The sequence below is a fragment of the Myodes glareolus genome, chromosome 10 (assembly GCF_982192425.1).
Source record: "Myodes glareolus chromosome 10, mMyoGla1.1, whole genome shotgun sequence".
In the NCBI taxonomy this organism is placed as follows: domain Eukaryota; kingdom Metazoa; phylum Chordata; class Mammalia; order Rodentia; family Cricetidae; genus Myodes; species Myodes glareolus.
Window position 1 is genome coordinate 42,157,713 of NC_142035.1, and position 14,986 is coordinate 42,172,698.

The following is a 14,986-nucleotide window of genomic DNA, read 5'->3' on the forward strand; positions in this document are numbered from 1 at the left end:
TGTATAACTTATACATATATTCTATATTATGTGCATATAAACTATATATATGTATAGATATGTGTATATAATTTTGTACAAGGCTTAAAAGCAAGTAAAACTAATGTGTCTTGTTAGAAGTGAGGATTCTTATTACCTTTTGTAAGACCGTAGGTAATCCCAAAAGGAAGCCCGAGGCAACCTCTTAGAATGGCAGAAATGTCCTATATCTCAATAGAGGTGGAAAGTGAACAGATGTCAACGTATGACAAGTCAATCAGGACATTCATCTAATGGTGTTCATCTCCAAGTAAAATCTGATAGATGTCAGAAAAGTCAGCTTTACAAAAACTAAACGGAAATGTCTGTGTTGACTAACATGATGGAAACGGGTTTCTCTCTGTCCAGGGGTGAGGAAACTAACCTGATGGAAATGTGTTTCTCTCTGTGCAGGGGTGAGGGAACTAACCTGAAGGAAATGAGTTTTTCTCTGTGCAGGGGTGAGGGGTGTCCACCAAGCACTGTTTCACAGTCTCAGTTGAATTTCTCAAACATACCACCATGCCTATATAATCCAGACAAAAGAGGTGCTTTCATTACTTACGTCATTTTATTTAATGAAGTGACTCTGTGCTTCACCTCCACTGTTTTGCACTTTGAAAGCAATGATAGTGGTAGCATATGTGTTTCTTCTGTGCCTTTCTCCCTTATTTGGTATAATTTGAAGTCATGATGAGGCTAGTTGGGACATCGTTTCAGGACACTGAGCTGGGTTTTTGTGCTGGTCCTCAGTGTGGGGTCTTTCTTTCCGCAGGTTTCTTCCATGCTCCGAGGATTCCTAGATCTGATGTTGGTGAGGGAGCCCTCTCAAAGAGCCACGGCCCAAGAGCTTCTTGGACATCCATTCTTAAAACTGGCAGGTCCACCATCTTGTATCGTTCCTCTCATGAGACAATACCGGCATCACTGAGCAGACTCGCAGAGGAGACAAATCTAGGCAAAGACATGAGGATAATTCAGGAGAACACGAGGAAAACCCCACAGAACACGCAAAGGCCTGTGCATTCTAAACCAGCTGATTGGTGGGACAGTGTGATGGCCTGACCGGCAGGGTTTGACAGACCAGGGCATCTTCTAGTGTCTTAAATAGGCATCTCTCCACTGACAGCTGGCATGGTCATTTGGAGCATGGCTTTAATAAGTCATTATACATTTTCAGCCCTTCTTCCAGCAAACCAGAAGGACTCAGTACAAACTCCGTTATGATATATCCTAGCCACATGCAGGGTACCACATAGGATTTTCTATATTGAAAGAATACTTTTCTGGCAAAAAAAAAAGAAAGAAAGAAAAGAAAAGAAAAGAAAAAGCACTTTTTTTCTTAATGGTAGCAGTGTAATGTATTTTGCAATGACTTTGTAACTTTTCTGTACGATAGTTTTGATAATTTATAGTACTTTGATGTCCCGTAGCCATTGTCTTGGTTGAAGTAATCTTGTTCCCTAGCAGGCATTTGAACAAAACCTTTCCTACTTTTTTATCCCTTTCAGAGAACCAGCGGTTCTTTAGGATCTTTGAATACTAAATGACCCTCAGTCACCGTCAGCTTTAGCGGAAAATCTTTCGTATCCTAACAAGTGTCTTATGTAACGGAAGGAGAGTCAAGTGTGATGGTGATGGTGTGGACACTTCATTTCCCCAACCAAACACACAAAAAAACAAAATCTGAGCCACAGGATCACCAAACAGTTCCATGAGAGAATGCTAAATATTCCAAAAAATCATTTTCCTTCAAGGGTTCTGGTGACACACCAGTCTTTGAAGAGCGAGATATCTCCCTTGATGCTCACCTTTAAATAACCTGTGGTCAAATTTCAGTACTGGGATTACTGGACTCAGTTTCCCAGGTAGAAAGTTTTGGTGAGACCATGGAAATCCCAGGCTCACAAGAGGAGAGAGAACAAGGCAAGTTGTTTGGTTTTGTTTGTCACTGTTTCTAGGACTCTGTATGCTAGCACACCAAACTCTTGTCTGTATTTATCCTCATGCCGCAGTATTAATCACTGTTATTCATGTATTGTGCTGGAAGTCTGAACGGATGATAGGGGTGAATTAGTAAGGGGGTACTTTACCAGGTATGGTCTAACTTCAGTGGTGACCATGTTATGTGTTTCCAACATAAGGAGAGTTGTGCTGCTGTCTAGAGCTTCTGAATGTTGATAAAAATGAATGACTACTACACTACATTTTGTGTTGCTTGTTGGATGAATTTGCATGTTAACTGTAGGCCAATATAGATTTGCCTTTAAAACTCTGGAAAGCGCGACATAGTCATCATTAGTTTCTATTAATTATGCATCAGACAAAAGCCATTTGTTACCAAACTGGAAAACCAGAGACTTGACTTAACGACTTCACATACTGTAACAAATATGAAAATAAATTTGTGAAGATACTCTGGTTGCTCTAAGCATAATTAAGAATTTTTTGTAATTAATAGGTTAATTATTTATTATAGTTTAAGAGGAAAAAAAGGCATAAAATGACTGCTGATTAGCTGTCCAATTTTTCCCCAAACTGGAAATGCTTTACCCGACATAGTACCTGTAACTTTGCTTCATAAAACACAGAAGATCGATGTCTTATGTAATCTATTAAGGTTTTAATAAAAATGTGGATGAATAAAAGCAATCTCAACCCCCAAAGGGGCAATCCTAAAATGTCACAAAACAGAGTGCCATAATTCAACCAGGACTATGTAGGAGAGGAAAGAAGAACAAAACAGAATCCTTTTTAACCAGAATCAACATCTAAAAATTAATTGCAGGAAATAGCAGATTTTGAATTCAAACAGCTTTTGACAGTGTAATGGAAACTTTTTTCTGTAATTTTCTTATCATTGGTCATTTTTTACAGTATTTGGTAAGTTTACAAGATGTTCCTGTAGCTTAACGGGGTCTGTGAGAATCGAGCACTGGCAGAAACTGCACCACAAATAAAGCAAGTATTTGCCTTTTCCCCGCCATTTTAGTGGAAAGATTTCTTTTCTGAATTTGTCTTACTGAGTAAAGGAGGGTGGCGTGTTTATGCCCTTGGGGCTGCACATGACTTGGTTTCTATGTTACATCATGATGTCTCAAATGGAAGCTAAAGCACCCTTGTCCCCAATGGTTACCAGTTGTGTAAGAATGTGACACAGACATCCTACTTAGAAAAAAAAAAACAAAACAAAACAAAAAATATGAAATTCTGAGAAACCAGGTTCAAGGAAAACTCAGGACCTCCACTTTAGCTCTCTACCCCACAGATACTGTGCTGATTCGAGGCCTTTTACCAACAACTTTTACTAAAAAAGGCTTAGCTAGAGCTCTCTTCGCCTAGCATAGAGTGTTTAGTCTCTTTATTCTTTTTGACTGACAAGGAGAAGTATGAACACTGACCCTGTGAAGCTGACAAGAAATGTTTGTGACAAAGAGCCTATTCCGTGTCTAGACATTTTAGAAGGTTGCCTTCAGGAAATAACCCAAGAGAGAAGGATGAGTGAGGACTTAGTACATCATGTATCAAGGAAGAGAAAAATGGAGGCAACCTTCTACAGACAAGACCTTGGTCTTTGCTGCAAAATAAGTAGGCACTAAATTTTCTTGACTGTAGCTGATGGATCGTGATGAAGAATCAAGAAACATGCCAAACTACTTTTAAGAAAAAATGAGGGCCAGAGAATCGACTCCATGGTAGGACGCTTGCCGTCAATCTGGTAAACTGAGTGTAATCCTTGGAGCCAAATGGTACAGAGAGAAATTCTATTAATTTGTCCTCTGACCACCACATGTATGCCATGGTGCATATGTGCATTTGTGTGCATGTACACACACACACATACACACACAAACACACACAAATGTAAGTAAATTTTGTAAGTAATGAGATGCACAACCATAATGTGCATTGGAGGGAAACTTAGGAAGATGTGGTTTCTTTCTTCAGGAAAAGAGGTCAGAGTCCAACTGAAACTGAACTCTGAAAAAGTGTATCATCTACACAGACTCCTGTGGATAGCAGAGACTGTAGCCTTCAGGCAGAACCAAAATGAGATTTGAGAATCTTCCCTCATTCCTTCAAATAGCATCTCAACTCAGTTGATGTCAAATAAACAGAAGCTTGTCTCTGTATGAGGCCCCGTAGACTTAGCCAGTCTAAGACCCCATGATGAAAAAGACAGACTAGACTATCATATTATATACCCTGCCATTGCTCCCTGATGCTGTCTCTTTCTATGTTACAAAGTCACCCAGTTTAAAGGGTGATGCATTGGTTTTGAATTGACATGAGTTTGACTCTTTGAAAGTCACAGTAGTTAAATGGAATTGAGTTGGATTATGGTTGTGTTCCTATTATACACCTGGAAGAACATTCACCAGCAATTACTAAAAAAACAACAATAATAATTTCATCAAGTTAACATCTCAGAGTCAGATTCCTTGGTCAATTTAATCAAATAAATAGACAAAGAGATTTCAAAGAGAGACAGACTGTATCTATAACAGATATAAAATATATAAGCAGAAAACTCTCGTGAAACTAATATGATAAGGCATAAATGGGATGAGTGTGAGAGGAAGACTGGTAGTATGAGCGTGAGGATGAGTAGATATTCATTTTCAGATTACATTATTTACATGTGGGTTACATCGAAAGGAAAACCTAAAACATTTAAACATAAATTCTATGCATGTGCAAATGACCTTGGAAAACTCTTCCTACCAAAATGAAGAGAGAGAGAGAGAGAACAAATACTATGTAATAATTTCCTTTAAAGTGAAACAGTCTCTCCTGGAGTAGGAAGGGAAGTTACTAAGACACAGGAAGCTCATAAGACTTACAAGACTCAGGTGACTCCTCCCTACTACTATTAAAGCAGCAAACAATTGCTGGTATAGAGAACATCATTGTTGCCCACAAGTTAGCCAAGGAACATTTAAAATGTACCTTTTCTGAATCAGTAACCATCCTGTGGAGAACTTTGGGATCCATCCCTTGTCTGAAAGCCAGCCACAATCCTGTAAGTAGCCACTCCCCTCTGCTCTTGTTAGTGACCCTAATACAGTCGCCATTTCTTGAAGCAACACCTGAGTGGAATTTTCTCTGGTTTGTAGTCAGTGCCCCATCTAGGGTAAATAGACTCTTTTTCCCCTTTCCAAAGGAAAAGTCAGGCAACCCAAACAAAGACCAATAGGATTAGAAGAGCAGTTATATGACTTATGTAATGGGTGATAAGATATGTAACTGAGGCCGGCTGATCCAAATAAGCATCCATAGGGGTAACCCCATCATGACTCTCTTTCACTGTGTGGTATGTGATGCTATCACATCTTGGTGCAGTTCTGTGGTTTCTGCTATGAGTGATAAGACATGTCACCAAGGATTGCCAACTTCATCTGCATAATATGAGGTACATGACTTTGTAAATGTGGTCTGCCACATGATTATAGGGATTCTCTAAATTTGGCAGATAGACTGGAGAATATACTGCAATACCTGAAAGAAGAACCTATGGGATGGAACTGAAAGCAGGCTATGGGGATAGTTTCATGGTCTTTGCTGAAACAACTGAGATTCAGCTATATCCCTAGAAAATATTCACACAAGTAAGAAAAATAATTGCAACAGGAAAAATACATGTGGATGCTGCCCTCTGCCTTAGGTTCCGATTTGGTAGGAAGAGTAAGGATAAATAGGAGGGAGTTGGAAGCTCGCCATTTCCTACAGCTGGTGGAGTGTAAGAGATAAAGATTACTAAAGAGACCTATGCAATGATGATGAGCCCTTCCTGGAACCCAAAAATGTAGGTTACATATGAGTAATTAGTGAAGGAGGAGAGAGCGAGCTAGAAGTGACACCCTACACATCTGATTTTTAAGGAAAGTCTATGATAACCAGCATACGGGGGATACGGGGGATACTCAGCATCCAAATTGCTTTAATTAGGCTAGATTTTTGAATGAGAAATAAAAGAGCCTCTCACAGACTGGCTCACGAGGTTGTGGTACAAAGAAAGAAGCTGAGTGATAAACCTCTTTGAAATGATCAATACAATTTGATTTATTGTATATCAATATAATTTGAGACAGTACGCAAGGAGTCAGTCTTATAGACTGGGCTTTAACAAACCATTGGGGACACTTGGCTATCACCACCTGAAGCCTGTGAACATCAGGTACTGGAAAATGATAGAAAAAGGACAAGCATTGCTGAAGCAGGCACACAGGGAACGGTAATTGACACTTACTTATTGCACCATGTTTGACAAGATCGTGATGTTCCCAGGGAACTTAACCGTAGTAGTACTTTCTCATCAGGACCACCAGCCCCCAAATAATGACATGGAGACTTCCTATGAATTATAAAAGCTTGGCTATTAGCTTAGGCTTGTTTCCAATTTGCTCTTATAACTTAAATTAACCCATTTTTTTTATACTATGTTTTCTCATGTGACTTGTTATCTTGTCTCCATACTGTACATCCTGCTTCCCCAGGATCTTGCTGGAGAATCTGCCTTTCTTCTTCTCAGAGTCCTCTCTACCTGGAAGTCCTTCCTGTTCTCTCTTGCATAGCTATTGACCATTCAGCTCTTTATTACATCCATCACAGCAACACATCCTCACACGGTGTACAAATATCCCACAACCCCTAACGAATGTCAGCAAGGACCTTGAGGCTGCTATGGGGATTTAGCTGAGTCCCGTGGTGGAATGTGATCTTCCGGAGGTAGAGAGGCTTGGATGTAAATTGGGCTAATTAGTTGCCAAAGTATTCAAAGGGGGGAAGGAAAGATGTGGGGGAAAACTTATGATGAGTTCTCTTTGTGTTGCTCAAAAATAAATGTGAGGCAATTTCTGTTGAGCTAGTGTTCCTAATGAAAAATTGACACTAGACCAAATGTAGTGGTAATAGGCCTGAGTAATAGTTCACCCAAGGAGTGTTAAAGGGCATGAGTTACAGATAGTTACAGAGGGATATAGGTAAAAAGATCAAGTTTGCCGTTTGGAGAAGCAGTTGTCCTCCTAACAGATGATGTGTGCAGAGTCACAAGAAAGCATATGGGCAATAGAAATCAGCCACCCATCCTAGGGTCCTTGCAGCAGCCAGATGCAACCAGTGGAGAGGTAAGAGCCACTGCTCACCTCACCTAAATTCTATAAATAACCTCCATAAATTCATATGACTCATCAAGGTGTCCTTTTCTCTGTCACTGGTACCATATCATTTGCCCTATGAGCCAATCTTTCAGAATCACATCTTAGTAGGGAAGGATATTTTGTTTGGTTGGTTTTATTTTGTTTGTTTGTTGTTTGTTTGAGGCAGGATCCCTCTATGGAGTCCTGGTTTTCTGGAACTGGCAATATAGACCAGGCTGGACTTGAACTTACAGAGATCCTCTTGCCTCTGCCTCCCAAGTGCTGAAATTAACGATATGTGCCACCATGCTCAGCCTGTTCTACATATTATTCTGAAACATCAAACAACACAATATCATAAAGGTTGGATGAATAGCGTACCATTGTGGACACTGTTCTCAATCTCTTTGAAGAGTTGATAAACACCCTGAAATTGTCCTTTAGTGATGGAAGTGTCAGGGTACTTATTCACCATTTTCAATCCCTTGTTGATTGACATTTATCCCTGAAGTATAAATGTCCATTCAAGTTTACTCTGTACAGCTGTTCAGGAAAGGTGCAAGAAGCTGATGGAATTGTCAACAAATGACCCCCAGGAAAGATGAAGGAACACTGATGAGGTTCTGACAGTCTTTACTTCTTAAATAGTTCTAATTAAGCACAAAACACAGACTTGAGGAAGTCTGTGGATTGCTGATATCTGAATGAAAGTATGCAGAGGTCCCGTATTCTGAAAGGTTGGCTCATGGGACAAGTGCTTTGGTAGGTATGCCCATTATTAAAAGAACTTTTCTATCTTTATTTTTACGATCCTCTCAGGATTGTATTTATTTATTTATTTAATATAGTTAAATTATTAATTTTTTAGAAATTTCACATCATGCACCCTATCTCTGCTCACTTCCTAGTCCCCCTGTATCTTCCCCTCACCCCTGCACTACACTCCACCAAAAGAAAACTTAAAAAAAAATGACACCGAACCAAGACAAAGCAAGCAAGTAAACAAACAAACAAAAACATGGACAAAACAAGTCTCCCCCCCCCAAAAAAAATCTCTTCACTTTTCCTTCTTCCCCACCTCTTCAACACCTCTTCATTTATCCTGATGCCTTTGGGAGCAGTGTGCCACATAGTGTACCCTTTTGTCAAATCGTATTTACTAGCAAATATTCATTACAATGAGTCACTGGTCTGATTAAGGCTCCTGGTTTCTGGTATACCATCATCACTGGATCCTCATGGAAACTCCTCTAAGATATCCAGTCACTGCTCCCAATCTTGAAGATCCTGCAAGTAAAGTTCCACAGGACCAGTCCCTTCACAAGTTCCAGCAGCTCCTAGATGGAGTAAATGTTAGAGTGGGCAAACCCAAGGCCCATCTGTTGGCCTGGGTGGTAGATGAACTGGTCAGACAAACAATGTTTACATGTGCATGTTGACCACATGGAGCTGGAGTTACAGGCAATTGTATGATGTCTGATGTGGGTACAGGGAACCAAACTTGGGTCTTCTGCAAAAACAGTATATGCTCTTAATTTCTGAGCCATCTCTTTACTCCCAGCTACCATAATTCCAAAGTAATTAATATAAGTTAATATATTAATAATATAAGTATTTTAATAAGTTAATAATGAAGTATTTTAAGGTATCATCAACATATAATGATTTCTGTTTATGACAGATTATAAATCCTACAGTTGTTTGAAATCTGTATTCATAACTGAATTATATCTCTCTTTGAGATTAGTAAATATTGGAGAATATCTAATTTATAGACTATCCAAATTTATAGGCTTGGACATTTCCCGTCACTGAAAAAATACAACCCCCTGATCAGTTTTCTGGGCTAAGGAAAACCTTTACATAGGAACATAATATGAATTCAGAATAAGCTGACAGAGAAAAATTTTGAATGCCTGTTTTAAAAGTTATGTTAGTTTTGCGAAATATTTGATTACCCCGTGTAAAGATATGCCAGTATGTTTAATACAAAGCTGAATGACCAATAGCTAGGCAGGACATATAAGAAGGACTTCTGAACACCGGGAGTTCTGGGAAGAAGAAAGGGGGAGTCATTAACTGAACTCAAAGGAATCAGGACATTTGGAGGAGACATAAGAGGAAATAGCCAACAGGGGTGGAAATTGGAATATGAGGGGTTGGGTTGGGAACAGGATGGAGGGGGAGTGTATTGAAAGAGATGTCTTGAGAGGGGTGTCGTACTGTGGCTCATATGTAAAACAAATGAAAAAAATAATTAATAAAAAAGAAAGAAAGGTAGCATGGAGCTGAAACAGATTGTGGAAAATAAAATTAATTGTTGAAGAAATATATGAAATCCTGTCCATCTTCACTGTTAATAAGAGTACAATTTTTAAATAAAGTTTTCTCATTAATAAAAGGTTTTTTAAAGAGCCACCAGCCACATGACAACACATAGATGAAAAGGAATGTAACGGTATCCTGACTGTCCAGCTCTTCAAGGCCACCTTCTGGGTTCAAGGAAGAAGTCCACACCAAAGTGATGCTGAGCTTAAGGTTTTTTTGTCTGAGGGGTAAAGATTCACATACATGAACTGAAGGTCATGCTTTTTATTGTTTTGTTAACTTTAATTCCACCTCTACGGCTTCTGCTTCTCCTTCATTTCAATTCTCTGTTCCAGTTCTCCCCTGCTTCTCTGTTCACGTAGCTTAAATACATTTTTTATAGGAGGTTGAAGGCAAAAAAGAAAAAAGTTACAAGAGTTACATCTCAATGGTCATAGCACATTCCTTGGGTAAGTGATAATAAGCCAAGCCATTTACCATGGAAATGCAAAGTTTCAAAGGTTCCAGGTTTAAGACTGTGACCAAAGGCTGTGAGCACAGTCCCTGAGAGAGACAAGCGGCAGAAAGATCTGTACACAGTCAGGTCTTGTCAGGCAGACTTGGCAAGCGAAGAATTGGCCTGATTTTTAGGTTGCTTTGTGTTAATAACCTTAGTTAAACATCTGCAACTCCGACTTTGTGCATATCTGTAAAGGTTTTAACTTATGATCCCTTATAGAAACATTTAGTTTAGTTTGAGATGAAATGAGCTAATTCTATGTACTTTGAGTAAAATAAAAAATAGGCTTCTAAGTGTCTTACATTCTTTGTGAGACAATAGATCTAGTTATGAATATGAAACATATCCTAGTATATTTTCTATATATCAAAATCATGCAGATTAATGAGAAGTCATCTTCCTGACCTTCCATGGATTTATGTGCCCATAAGATTGAGATGTAATCATGAGATTATACATATATACATATAAATATATATCAAATAAGATTACACACCACATCAAATAAGATATATATATATATATATACACATCAAATAAGATTACAAATAAGATTGTATTAGGGAAACACCAAAGCTGCTTTTGCACATGTGAAACTACAGAGAGGAACAATAGTTTCCCAGAGTTAGTGGTGTCACAGGCCCTTCCTAAATGAGATTCTCCCTCCCCATCAAAGAATCACTCCACATCTGAACACTAGTTATCACCTGCTGTATACTTCCACAGCCCTCAACAAAACAAATGGGTTAATTTAAGATATAAGAGCTAGTTATAAACAAGTCTAAGCTAAAACCAAGCTTTCATAATTAATTAGAAGTCTCCATTATAACTGACTTGGGGGTCATCCGTCAGCAGCAGGGTATATAGAAAAACCCATGAATGTGGTGAGGGCTAGACTTCTTAGGAAATATTTTTTCTCTTTATTTGGGCTAAACTGTTCCATCTGAGGGGAAAAATAAAGAAACATAGACACTTTCTGATGGCAACTTTCTCTTTACTTTATCTTGAAAAATTCTCTCTGAAAAGTCTCTCCTGCTTCTCTAGACAGCTTACTAATTAGCTCTACATCTCTCCTCTCATTTCTCTACCCAGCAGCTTCTAATTAACTATACCTCACTCTTCTACATTGCCACATCTCTCATGACTGCCACTCCTCTCTTCATGGCTGATCCTTCACATACTCTCTCTGTGTACCACCATTCCTGTCACAGTCAAACTCTAGATAATTATAAGTTGCATTTTCAGGACCCTATCCAATCTCATAACACAAAATAAGACATGAAGTTTCTCTTAAACTAGGAATGTCATCCTGACCAGCCAGTGGGCATCACCTGACCATACATATAGCTCAAATGGTTAGGGTTCCAAGATGGAAAATGACATTGGAATTCAAGACTTAACAATAACAATTAATTATGTGGACCTTGAGTGGTAGGGAATATGTGCAGACTAAAGTTTCTTCAAGCAACTTCAAGGCTTGAATCAGCAACAAACAACACCTTGGAAAATAACCTCATGTATTTGTCTCTAGGGGCAACCAGATATACATTTCCCGGGCAAGTAGCCTGCTTTGAATTTGTTCTGAGGTCTAAAGTAAAGTAAAGTCTGTGTAAAAGTGATGATGGAAGTTACAAAATAATGCCACACTAGCTCAGAATTGAGTATGATAAAGGATTATGCATTTAGGGGTAGACTCGCAGTTCACAGTCCTCTTCACAAATGGGGAACAGGAACTGAACCCAGCAGCAGGAAGAAAGAGCGAGCACACACTTTACATCAACTTTTATAGTATAAGAGGCCACACCCAAGTGGGCTGGTATCTTAAAGGCTACTGACTGAAGGAGTTCCTACGACATAAAAGTCTGTCTTTGTTACTGAGAATCCCAGTTTAGTCTGAGTAATGCAAAATATCCTAGTATTATGTCTATTCATGAAAGCTACACAGCCTAAGCATAAATCGTCTTCCTGACCATCAACAATGGCATCCACTGTGCCCAATAGATGGAATCTTCAGATGAGATAAGCATGCAGGCAGCGGGAACACACCCAAAGCTGTTCTTGGGGAAGAAATGAAGTGACTCAGAAGAGAAATTACAGACAAGAACTACCAGTTTCCACAGTAACTCCACAGGCTTACCAGGTGGGGCTGCCCACCAGGGAATCAGATGTCTTGTGTGTTGATCTGCTGAACACTAGTTGTCACCTGCTGTATACCCCATTGACTCTCTGCATTCTGTGTCATTATTTGGGAACTGGTCGGACAGAGAAACACTTGCTACACATTAATCCCTTTTGATCATGAATTTTTGTTTGGTAAACAGTATCGCAGTTAAGATGTTAAGGAATGTGCTAGAAATAAATGTCATTAATCACCCCCTTTATGGAGCAACTCCATCATGTCAGTACTGAGCTAAAGTACTCAAGTAACTCAAGTGACTTTGCTAGGATGGAGGAGGGAACTCCGTTTTCAAATGAGCAAATGTACACATGCAGGCAAAATAGCTTGAATAATTTTGCATACTTACTAATAATAGCATCTTTGTAAGTCAATATCTTCACATTTCTGCATCAAAATTACCTGGGAAGCCACATAGAGGGTTTTGTTGAGGTTCCCTTGATGACTCCTTAGAGCTGATTTTTTTCAATGCTCTTCTTGGTTTCAATCTACACTATGAGATGAATTAAAATTGTTTGTCTGGACGAGGTTGTTTAGTATTTGCAATGGTTAGAAAGGAGATTTTGAGGAGAAAAACTGTATTTTCCAGTTGATAATTTTAGTATAATGGTTGTGTCTAATGGTAATGTGGACTGTCTCTGTAAGAAATATCCCCATGCAAAAAGTACACTGCTGCCTGCCAGAGGTTCCCAATACAGATAGGCATCTTAGTATCTTTCCTCTTATTTCTCCATACATATTTCTCTGCAGTGTTCCACCATCATGAAGCTATTCTAAGCTTTGACAATAAGTATACACAGTTTGGAGAACTTTCTCAGACTTTTGATGGAAAATAGCTGTCCCCTATCCTTCAGCACAGTTTCACTGGAAACTGTTTGTTGCAAGGAAGAGAATTCTGAAAAAAAAATGTTCATAATTTAAAACAAAGTCACTCTCAGGGCTCTGAAGATAGATAACTTGCTAAGAGCACTTGCTGTATACACATGAAGACCCAAGTTCATTTAATGCCCCGGGCCTGCTTTTTAAAACATTCTATATGGCCACAAACATGTATAACCCCAGTGTTGAAGTGGGTAGTCAGAGACTAGAAGATTCTAGGAACTCCCTTGCTAGCCAGTCTAGCAAAAATAGCAAACTTCAAGTTTAGTGAGAATCTACAACCTTCCTCAAGGAAACAGGGTAGATAACAACATAGGAAGATATCTAATGTCTTCCTCTAGCCTTGGTGTGAGTGCCTATTGGAAAGTATATTTCCATACACGTGTACATTCATGGAACATACAACTTTAAAAGAAAAATCATTCTACTCTTAAAGAAATCTATGTATATATTATCTTGTCTGGCATGTTCAGATAGGCAGACCCATTATCCTTTTGTGCCCAGAGGCATCTAAGTTTCAATACCCAGCAAAAAAGAAAGACGACAGTTAAATGGGTAATTGAGCATCTGTGGTTTATCTGTTTGTTTTGCTTTCTTTCCTTTCTCTAAGAAATGGGAACAGATGAGCCACTGCTTCTATTTCTGCTCCAATAGCATCTACAGAATGTAAGATGACAACAAGAATGGAAGTGGCTCAGCGTTGGTTCAAGCAATAAACTCATTGAGGCTTTAGAATAGAAATGCTCGGCTCTGCTCCCTGTGGCTCCTCTTGGTTTTGTTCAGTTCATACTAAAGATGGGGACACAGCTATAGGGACTAAGGCTATGTTCGAAATAACTTATGCTGAGTTTAAAATATGATTATAGGATAGTTTGGCAAAGATGGCATGGTGACAAATGGTTGTGATAGCAACACTAATAGTGAATAGCAATAATGACTTTGTATTTATTTCATGTGTTCCAGTTTTTAAAAAAGATACCTCTTAATCTTGAGAACTCAAAATTTTAGAATCCAGAAGCACTTAGTCAGTTCAGACATAGGGATTCAACTATTGCTTTCAAGTAACACATTTACATGTATTTGGATTCCTGACAGTCCATTCCCTACAAAGTCTAAATTGTCAAGATTATACATTGTACCCAGCATTACTGTTTGACCCAGTGGGTGCTCAAAATGATTATAGGTATTCAAACTCACTGGTTTTTGATGCATGAAAAGATGCCATTTCTAAACTAATAGTGATCATATGTTTGACGAATACCAGTTGGAAAAAATGAAATGGAATATTTAGAAGTGCAAATACTTTGTTTGTTTATGTTTGTTATCTCTGAGGAGGCTACCAAAAAGAATAGTTGAAGTATCTTCCTCCCTCGCCAAATAAAACAGCAAGCCTTATTAATTTAAAAAGAGTTTCTGGGGTAGGGAGAGGTGCTTGACTATAAGAGGTCAAACACCAGGACATGAACTAATAAACTGCTTTCATGAGGGAGGCAAAGCATTCTTGCTTCAAAGCCAGAGAAAAGGGGTTCTTCTGCCTCTACTGTGTTTTAAAAATGATAACTTATGAAATAGATATAATTCAAAACACATACATTTCTCTAAGAAATTTTACTAAATTATATTTTTTGGCAATACAATTCAATATGGACTACTCTACCCTATTCAAATTTTCATCAAAAGCAAGTGATAAATCCAAGAGCAAGATCAGCAGCAGCAGAGGTGTCATTGTGAAAGCTGTCTATGTCTGCCAAGAAAAACCCTCGCCGCCGGGCAGTGGTGGTGCACGCCTTTAATCCCAGCACTCGGGAGGCAGAGGCAGGCGGATCTCTGTGAGTTCGAGGCCAGCCTGGTCTACAAGAGCGAGTTCCAGGACAGGCACCAAAAACTACAGAGAAACCCTGTCTCAAAAATCAAAAAAAAAAAAACCCTCGCCTTTTCACCTGGAGA

General features: G+C 38.9%; 1 protein-coding gene across 1 annotated transcript in view; it reads left to right on the plus strand.

Moving 5' to 3' along the window:
- The window catches only part of Pak5 (p21 (RAC1) activated kinase 5), a 282,318-nt gene extending 279,314 nt beyond the window's left edge, over positions 1-3,004 (plus strand). Inside the window, exon 10 of the mRNA XM_085696776.2 lies at positions 794-3,004. Within this exon, the coding sequence (XP_085552902.2) occupies positions 794-949 (156 nt within the window). The 3' untranslated portion in view covers positions 950-3,004. The remainder of the gene's footprint in view (positions 1-793) is intronic.
- Positions 3,005-14,986: the final 11,982 nt, after the last annotated feature.